This window comes from Dryobates pubescens, chromosome 21 (genome assembly GCF_014839835.1).
Source record: "Dryobates pubescens isolate bDryPub1 chromosome 21, bDryPub1.pri, whole genome shotgun sequence".
In the NCBI taxonomy this organism is placed as follows: domain Eukaryota; kingdom Metazoa; phylum Chordata; class Aves; order Piciformes; family Picidae; genus Dryobates; species Dryobates pubescens.
In genome coordinates, this window is record NC_071632.1 from 14,041,181 (window position 1) to 14,051,373 (window position 10,193).

Consider the following 10,193-nt stretch of genomic DNA (forward strand, 5'->3'; position numbering starts at 1 on the left):
AGACAGAACATGAAGCGTGTTTTACATTTTAGTTTGTCAGTTTATGCCTATTTCCTGCCTTAGAGAATTCAGAACATTGCTCCATCATTTGTAAAATGCCACTAAAGGAAGGGACTAATTATTTTCAAAATCTATTTCTTGCTTTCTTGCTTGCTTTCTTAATTAGTAGCATCAGCCTGGTAGTCAAAACACTAGGCCATAAAAATGAGGGTGAGTGGGTTTGCACTTTAGCCTAAGGGAGTGCTAATCTGATTCTCCTTGATGACTGCACTTGCCACTAGGCTGTTTGCCAGGATGGTGCAAGATGGTTTTCATGGCCCTGGTTAAAATAATGTTCCAGTATCTGAAGATCCAAACTAGAAGAGATTCTTCAGTGTAACTGAATTTGAGACTTTTTACTTGAGGCAAACCACCTAAAAGGATGTTTTTACAACTCCGTTTAAGGACTACATTTCCCTCAGTTTTGCAGCGTAACTAGCAAGCTTGCCTCATGATTGTATGAGAAGAGTCACACAGTAAAAACCTTAATGCAGTGTGGAAATCAGTTAACAAAATGGTTTTTTTCTTACTCATTCCTTTCTCTTTTTAGGGAAAATATTTTTACATTACACCTGGAATTTGTCCCAGTCTTTCCACCATGAAAGCTATTGTGGAGTGTGCAGGAGGAAAAGTGCTCTCTAAACAACCTTCCTTTCGAAAACTCATGGAGCATAAGCAGAACAAAGTGGGTAGAGCATTGCTTTCTAAAAATTAGCAGCAGTATCTTACTCTGTGTTATTCTGAGCTTACAATTAGCTTCTTTCATTTAGAGCTTGCCAGAGATAATCTTGATTTCCTGTGAAAATGACCTTCATTTGTGCCGAGAGTACTTCGCAAGAGGCATAGGTATGTATAAACTACCCAGGTAATTGGAACAGCATAGCTGGTATTTTGATTTTATTTAATTTAGTTTAATTACTACTAGTAATGTTATTTTACAAGTATAGACATCTATTGAGGCTTTCAGATAATAATAGAGGAATACAAACCATGAAGAAGCCTGAGCAAGCTGAGTGATGAGTATATCTAATCGAGGTATTTTATAGCTAAGTCACCATAAATCTCTGCAACAAGAGGCTTGAACCTGGAGCTTCAGTCCTTTGTGAGGCAAGATTACTATCTCAGCATTCATCGAGTTAAGGATTTGGGGGTTTTCACCTTAGCTATTTTTACTTCATTGTAGAACCCCAAAGCATGCTGTGTTTATTAACTAAGATACACATGAGAAAGTCTCATACGTGCAGTGTGAAATGTGTGATGGCTCACAGTAGGGCCCTGGGAGTGGTGTGGCAATACAGCCTTATGTGTGAAGAACAGAAGGATCAGAATGGCCCCTCCTGAGGCATGTACAGAATGAAGAAGAATGTCTTTGTAGGGTGCAAACTGAATACCTGTTTTTGGTATTTCCAGATGTCCACAATGCTGAGTTTGTCCTGACTGGAGTACTCACTCAAACACTGGATTATGAATCATATCCTTTCTGTGTAAAGAGCGTGTGCTGCTTAGGGAAGTGTGGTTTACTGAAAGGTTTTGCTTTTTTTTTCTTAATTAGGAACTAGTTATTTAGAATGTCTTAGGCTGTGTAGTGTTTGCTTGATAGCATAATAGTTTAACATCTACAAACTTAGAGTAAATTCCAAGTGGAATTAATTCCTGAAAGGAGATCCTTTGGTGGAAGTGGGAGGTAGGGTTGTTAGAAAGTGATAATAGTAGACTATTAAGCAACAGGAAAAAACATACCACCGAGGACAGTATTTGTGTTGAGTACTTGCAGATGAGGAAAATAGCTTTTACTGAAGCAGATTATGAGCCCTGTTTGTTAAACGTAGTGGAGGGCCCAGTAAGGGCTCTGTGTGTTGATGCATGTTGGGACTATTCAGTCTGGAGAAGAGGAGGCTCCAAGGAGACCTAATTGTGGCCTTCCAGTATCTTAAGGGAGCCTACAAGAAAGCTGGGGAGGGACTTTTTAGGCTGTCAGGCAATGATATGACTAGGGGAAATGGAAAAAAATAGAAATGGGTAGATTCAGATAGGATGTTAGGAAGAAGGCTTTCATCATGAGATTGGTGAGACACTGGAACTGGTTGCCCAGGGAGGTGGTAGAAGCCTCATCCCTGGAGGTTTATAAGGCCAGGCTGGATATGGCTCTGAGCAACCTGATCTAGTGTGAGGTGTCCTGCCCATGGCAGGGGGTTGGAACTGGATGATTCTTGAGGTCTCTTTCAAGCCTAACAATTCTATGATTCTGTTTATTATAGAAATTCTATTATGCAGTCACTTCCAAAATTGCTGAAGGGTAGTTGTAGCCAGGAGGGGGTTGGTCTCTTCTCCTGGGCAACCAGCACCAGAACAAGACACTGTCTTAAGCTGCACCAGGGGAAATTTAGGCTCGAGGTGAGGAGAAAGTTCTTCACTGAGAGAGTCATTCGCCATTGGAATGTGCTGCCCAGGGAGGTGGTGGAGTCACCATCCCTGGCGGTGTTCAAGAGGGGACTGGACGTGGCACTTGGTGCCATGGTTTAGTCATGAGGTCTGTGGTGACAGGTTGGACTTGATCTTTGAGATCTCTTCCAACCTTGGTGATTCTGGGCAAAGTTGTTTTTTTTCCTTACCTACCACACATACAAATTTACTTGATGGATAGCGAAAAGCCTTACTGCTTCGGAATCCTTGGAGCTGTTCAGCCATCGCACAAAGCAACTCCAGACTTCCTGTGGATGCCGTGTTCCAGCTGTTCTCCTAGGGATGCTGAGCAGTTTAAAGCAGGAAAGCAAAAATTAAAACTGCATCTTTTTTAGGATGTGTAATTTTGTTACGCTGAAACATAATTTACTATGTTTTGTATTATACTAGCATTTGGCAGGAGCCCACTGCAGGTATCAGGATTCGCCCCTTTTTAACCCTTTTAATGTAAAAAATAAAGATGGTACTTCAGCCAAAAGTGTCATTTGGATGTAAGAAGTAAAGGGCTTGCTATATTAAATTATGGATGTTGAAGATGAAAATGTTTTGTACTTTATTTTTATTTCTTATACTCTATTTTCTTTTATATTGATATTTTGCCCACATTTTAAATAAATGTACTTTTAAATGTTTTACTCGATTTTAGTGGTCCTTCTTTTGGTTGTTTTTTTTTGTTTTGAATGCTGTGCAACAGTGGCACTCTGGTAAGAGTAAATTACTCACACTCTTCCTCCAAGCAATGTGCAATTATTTTCAGCTCAAGCAGCAGGTAGGGATGGGGCGCTTGGTGCCATGGTTTAGTTGATTAGATAGGTTGGACTCGATCCGAAGGTCTTTTCCAACCGGGTTAATTCTTCTCTCCTCTCCTCTTCTCTCCTCTCCTCTTCTCTCCTCTCCTCTCCTCTTCTCCCTTCTTCCCTTCTTCCCTTTTCTTCCCTTCTTCCCTTCTTCCCTTCTTCCCTTCTTCCCTTCTTCCCTTCTTCCCTTCTTCCCTTCTTCCCTTCTTCTTCCCTTCTTCCCTCTTCTCTCCTCTTCTCTCTTCTGTCCTCTCCTTCTCTCTTCTTCTCCCCTCCCCTCTCCCCTCCCCATCCTCTTCTATTCCTATTCTGTGCTATGTTTTAATATATGAAATCCCAGTGCTTTATAGGGAGATCATTGTAAGTGTTGATATATGTGCTTACTGAAACAAAGCAGCAGCCTGAAGGAAGGGAAAACGATAACCTTGTCTATAACCTAACTCTAACCTTACACTGTTGTGCTAACTTTTGTTTGTATAGTGAGTTTTCCTAAAATAAATATTAAAGAAACAGTCTCCTGAATCTATATCCAGTTGTATTTCTAATAATCTGACTTTAGTCAATGTAATCAGTTTAGATTCCAGTAGATTAAAAAAAGTCATCCTAGAAGTATTTATTCTTAAATCAGCAAGCCGTTCAGCTCTGGTAAGGGAGTGCAGATGTTCCCTTGTCTGCACCACACCCTGTGAACCATTCACAGGACATCTCCAAGTCCAAGATCAACAAATACTTTAAACAAGACCTCAGCCTACTGTTTATTTCCCCCCCAAGCATTTTGTATTTTGATGCAGAATCATTTGACAGGGAAGCTTTTACAAATACACTGTCATTAAACAGAGGTGAGCTGCTATTTTTACCTGTAGGTAAAGCATTCTACAGAGATACTGCCAATTTCAAATCTCTCTTGTGCTGTGGCTCACAGTGTAACTCCACCTGGTAATTTGACCACTATTTTTGTTGCCTTTCTTTCCTCTTCCTCAGTTCAGTAAAATGCTCAAGGGACTTGCAAATTCAAGCTGTAAGAACACAGCAGTAGTAAATTTGAAGATATGTGAAATCCCCCAGAGGTCAGTACTGGGCCTGTTATTGCTGGCTCTGGCTTCCTCAGCTAGCCTCAGTTTGTTGTTTGTCGTAAGCAGTAATGGGCTGCATGATGATAACAAGAAGAATGGTAACATTTCTGTCATTTGTTTAGGTGACAAATATAAATGAGGATGTTATGCTTTGGCTCCAGATGGTCTTGAGAGAATGGGATGGTGAAAAGGTATGGTACAAGGTGGAAGAAGATGGTACCCAAGTACCATGTATTTGAGACAGCAGAGATACTTGCTTTTTCTCAATGTGATGTTCTAGATCTGTAATAGTTTCCTCTTCACTACAAGAGAGATTACAAAAGAGTCTTCACCATGGAGGCTTAAGGCTGGAAGTTGATGACATAATTTTACACTTTAAATTTTAAAGCTAGTAAAAAGAGGAGGACTGCAGTGAGAGTTAATTGTTGCTTGATGAGTTGTGCAAATGACTTAAAACTGTTCAGACATGTAGACCTGGCAGGTTTTGGTGTCCCTTTACTGTCGGTGGAGGGAGAGAGCATCTCTGAAATCTGACTTCCAGTCTCCTGCAGAGTTCACAGCTGTTTGGCAAACTAGTTTAGGTATCTGTGTTAGAACATTGAAAATAGGTGAGCTGAATCCCACCCTGAAGAACATCAGTAATACATTGCATAATGGAAAGAAAAGTAACACTTTTTTGTTGTGTTGTGTCTCCTTCAAGCCCACTCCAGCATGTGTAATGTTTAAATTATCTAAAGCTATATATAATCTCTGTTTGCTTTAGACTTTCTTCATCAAACTACTTACCAGATTGCAGAAAGGGTTTGGTTTTTTTTTTGTTGCCTTTTCCTTTAAAACAAATACCAGCTAGTGCAGCTTTTGGACTTTGGAAACAAATGTGATACACAAAACCTCTTAACTTGAATGAATGCTTTCTCCCTGTCACACATTCAGTAGATCATCTGCATGCCTCAAGCGCTGTGTTGCCCCATCAAATGTAAATACTGGTCTCAGAAAGAGATAGGTGAGTCAGCAGCACTGTTTTAACTGTGTTGGACATCAAACACAAGGTGTGTGAATTTACAGGACTGGGTTCTAGAAGCTGAAAGACCTCCTAAAACAGCTTCCTGCAGAATGGAACTTGGTGGGAGAGTCAGAAAGCATTTCTGAACCCATTGCACATTGTGCCTCAGCAGCCCCAACCGCTGGACTCAAAGCCACATTTATGCCTCAACAAGAGTTCTCACCTTCTTTAGGATTTAATCCTTTGTGTTTTCTACAACAAAGCAGTGCTGAGGATGTACAACACTTTTGACAAAGACTGCTAGAGGTAAGAGACAGGTGAATGCAATAGCATCTGAAAGGTAGATTGCCTCGTGAAAACTGTCCAAAATGCTGTCAGCACATAGAGAAGCTTGAAGAAAACTGAATGCAATCATGGAACAAATGAACCCTGTGGGAAACGTGAGTGGTAATGCATCTGTTTCATCATCAGTGGAGACAGTGTGTTTATTTAGCCAACATACAAATATGACTGATTTGATTAACCTTTCAATTAGAGTGAAAAACAGAACCTGCCAAGAAATAGTCATTCAAGAACCACAGGAGCTGTCCATAGCCAACTGGCTTGCACAGATGTTACTGTGCATGTGATTAGTGCTAGAGATGGAGTATGCTGGTGCTAGATTGCTGTTATGAACATGCTTTTCCTTTAGTGGAAGGTGATGATGCTTAAGTGTCTATCTGATCCTGTCTCTTGCACTCAGGGGAAAAATAGTGCCTTTCATGTTCCTTAGTTGCTTTCAGAAGCATTAGGTCCAAAACATGGGCTTGTGTTCTTCATAGAAAATCTATCCTGATAAAGCAGTTTTTTAAAGATAAATATAGGGCATGTCCATAATAGTGGAGACATTTCATTAGTTATCATCTGCAAGTCAAGGAGATGATAACCACTCATTACTCTGCAACATTCTTTGTCATGAGACATGAAGCAGGCTTGTAGAAGACAGTTGTAGAAGTGCAGCTAGAGGAGAGTAGGTCAGGGTTTTGGTACCTGGAAGAATGGAGGCAACATAACCTCTATGGACATTTGGTTTCTGTGTTTTTCCACCCCCAAGGTAAATAAGCTATCCCCATACCTAATCAGAGTGTTCATTGTTCTGCAAGTGGCTATCGATGCTAATTTCATCACCATGTGCCTTTTGTCTTCCTTCCAGTCTCCTGGAAGGTAGTCAGCAGTAGTGCTGTAGGCTACAGGTGCTTCCTTCTTGTTACTTTCTTAAATTCTAGCATGGATCCTGAAGATTAAGAAAAAATGCTTTCTAGTTGTCAGGATTCCCAGATGTCTCTGAGCCTAACTAGTGCTGGGGCTCGTACAGACCATGGACCAGCGTTTCTAACAGCAGGGGTACCTACCCAATGCATTGCATGCTGATGCTAATGATGGTACTCCCACAGTCAATACACTGAGCTTGCTGCCCACCCAAGCTCTTCAGAAGAGAACACAATCTGGAGCAGGCTATGCTGGCACCAGTCACATGGGTTAGGAAAGTGCCTTTTTGTTAACAAAGCAACCTGGTCTCCTTGAAATGTAACAGGCACCTCCTGAGGGAAAGGCACGCTCAAAATGCTTCCACAGTGGGATACAGGAGCTTTCCCGAGAGTGAAGCCCTGTGAGCCCCTGGGAGATGCTCAGAGCTCTGCCAAGGGAATTTTAACTTACAGAATAAGTAAGTAGGGAGCTGGGAAGAGTGAGTGACACTTGGAAAATAGATTCCCACCCTTATCAATATGGTACATTCCTTTGATCCTCAAACAGCTTTTTGTCAGAAGGAGACCAAGCTGTGTCTGCCAGGGAGAAAGCCTGGTAAATCACGGGGGGACGCCAGAGGAGACATATCAGGCACAGCTTTGAATGAACCCAGGTTTCCTCTACAAAGAGAAAAAATACCAAGCCAAACAAAAAGCCCTAACCCTGTTTTAAGCATAAGAGGTCAAATGTTATTGGCATGTCAATAATAACAACTTTTAAATGAAACATCTACATCAAAGATGAAATGGTTTCCCCTCCCTGCTCTCTATTGCTTTAAGGGACCGGTCTTCGCTTGGTTTCATTCAGCTCGGGATGTTGGAGTTATAAGAGATTGATTCTTCAGTCCTTTGTTTCCTTCCAGATACCAAAAATATCTTAAGCAATGGTACCTCTTCACTGTTTTCATGGCTTTGGGAATTTGACATTTAAATCTGGTAAACTCACATCTTACTTTGGACAACAAATGTGTCCTACAATCCCTGTGTGCTGTACAAAGACTCTGTGAGAGAAGACAGAGAAATGGCTTTGTCAGAAGAGATCTGCATTTCAGCTGCACTTGGGAAGTCAGGGTAAACCCATGGAGCACAAAACTACTGGAGCCCATCACCTTTCCAGAAGCCAGATTGGGGCAGAGAAAAGGAGAGAAGCTCAGAGATAGACCAGCCAGCAGTGCAGGTAAAGGCAGTTAGCCTTCCCAGGAGAAAATCTGGAAGGGAAATATGTGAGCATTTCAAACCTGCTCAGACCTGGCTATGTTCTGTTAAAGCAATAAAATACTTTCAAAGGAGAAAAAAAAAATGGGAGAGAGTAATTTGATATTTTATTTGATGGTGGCTTCTAGTCCTGCATGGGGAAAGGTAAAGTGGAACCAGTAGGCCACCCTGGAGATAGGTTTGAGTTGGGAAAGATTACAAAGTTAAAGAGTGCTGGCTGAACTGGGGTTGCTGCTGGCTGTGTGCTCAAGGCCTTGACAGACATGAGGTAAACCAGCTTCACTGTGCCTGCAGTGAAGTGTTGCTGTTTCACCTGGGTCAAGTGCATCCATAGAGCTCTTCTGTGGCAATTCTCTCCAGTGCTAAAGCTGAATATTGCTGTAGCTACAGCAGTACTGCACCTGAGTGCACTTCTGCACTCTAAGCCCAGCAGGAGGAAAGCCTGCAGGAGAGATCCCACAGACATGACTGAAATGCACTGTGAGGAAAAGAGTGGAAATAAAACACAGGCGTACTTCCAGAATACTTCAGCTGGGAGGCTTAATGGTTACCATTCACATCACCTAAGGGGAGAACTCAGACCTGTGGTTCAAGGCACACTTAAATCACCTTTTTAACAGTGATTCAAACACTGCAAACCTATCTTTCCTATTTCTGATTCTACCTGACCTGAATGAGAACAAGACTGCCATCTCCCTGGCACTCCCACTCCCTTTGCTTCTCATGCAGTGGTTTTCAAGTCTGTGCTTCTTACCTTCCCATTTTACACTGTGTGTCCCTCCCACATGGCAGAAATGGCCATGTATTTAACTCTCATTGGGCTGGAAATTGCTTTACCCGCCTGCCCCCCCCCCCCCCCCCCCCCCAAAATGCCACCATATTTTTGACAGAGAGCTCAACACAATATATAAACCATTCAGGATATTAAAAATGCTACTAAGGACATTAGAAGTAATATACTTTTTGTCCTCAGTCTCTAAACCCTCCAGGATACTGTCTGCAGCGTGAACAACAGCTCTCATTTCCTTCTGTGCCCTTTGACTTGTCTGTGCCTCACATAAGCATGGGGTCAGTGTACTGCTCCAGAGAGGAAATCAAGCAGTTTGCTCACTGCTAAGTTCCCCAGAGTTGGGTGTTTTGGGGTTTTTTTTGTAACAGATATTCCAACATTGCTGTTTGATAGAGCCTTTCCCTCTCAGTCAGCAGTGACTGATATGGCTTCATTTCCTCTCTTACCACCCCAAGAAGTTTTTTTCATTGCAAATTGCATTTCTACTCCCATGGAACAGGCAATATAATAAAATCTAGTTATTAAAAGAAGTATCTCTCTGGATCTTGGGGACAGAAGTCAGGTAGAAGAAAACAACGTTCGTAAAGTACTGATTTGTTTTGCTGTAAAGTAGCAACACACCTGAAATACAAACTGATCAAATGCAGACTCCACCCAGTTTGTGGAGCCTGCAAATGCCAGGATCAACAAACCCCTTGGAAGCACTGTTACAGCTGCACTGGCCCAAAAATGCCAGAGAAAACTTTATGAGGACAGGTATCTCCTCCTAGAAGTGCTAATAGGGGTGATCAAAATGGCCAAGCTCTGGATCATGTGTGCACCTGGAGAAAGGCTTTTGTTACTGAAAGCTCCTCTGTTTTATCTGGTGATACCATCTGACTAAGTAAAAGACATCATTCCTTCCCAGTACTTGCTCCCTTACATCAGTGAGCTGGGCTGTGTGAATCCCTGAGATCATCAGTCATGGGCAGTACAAGGGCAAGGGAACAAAACTTGCCCATGGGCTGGAGCCACACTGCTTCTCTGTGCAGACCATTTCAAATTATAGACTATTTTCAGAAACATTTATGTCACATGGATGTGAGTGTCAGGGACTGTCTAAGAACCAAGAAAGGTATAACAGCTAAACGAAATACTGGGCTCAATATTTGGGACAGGCAGAACAAGGAAATGCAAGAGATGTGATCATAGATGCTGGGATGGGCTCCAAAGAACTGAGTCATCAGCCTGAAGCTGAAACACCTGAGCACCCTGTGGAGGCACAGTACTGCTTGCTTTGAAACAGATGCAGGGATATTGCCAAGAAGAGTGGAAACTTTGTGCTAGTGCCTCTGAGCAATGCTGGAAAATGTACCCTGCAAACACCTGGGCTAACCCCTACTGAGAGAAATTGAAGTTCCTGCCTTAAGCACCTCCTGCATGAGTGGGCTAAGAGAAAGGGGAGAAGTATAAGTCTCCTACAAAGGGCAGTCAGGAGAACTACAGCTTTGATGGCACCATCCTATAAAATCAGAAAGCACAGCAAAA

At 42.1% G+C, this 10,193-nt stretch overlaps 1 protein-coding gene across 1 annotated transcript in view; it reads left to right on the plus strand.

Moving 5' to 3' along the window:
- The window catches only part of PAXIP1 (PAX interacting protein 1), a 28,973-nt gene extending 25,834 nt beyond the window's left edge, over nucleotides 1-3,139 (plus strand). Inside the window, exons 18-21 of the mRNA XM_054171312.1 lie at nucleotides 590-724; nucleotides 810-885; nucleotides 1,450-1,509; nucleotides 2,660-3,139. Of these exons, the coding sequence (XP_054027287.1) occupies nucleotides 590-724; nucleotides 810-885; nucleotides 1,450-1,509; nucleotides 2,660-2,676 (288 nt within the window). The 3' untranslated portion in view covers nucleotides 2,677-3,139. The remainder of the gene's footprint in view (nucleotides 1-589; nucleotides 725-809; nucleotides 886-1,449; nucleotides 1,510-2,659) is intronic.
- The last annotated feature ends 7,054 nt before the right edge of the window (nucleotides 3,140-10,193 follow it).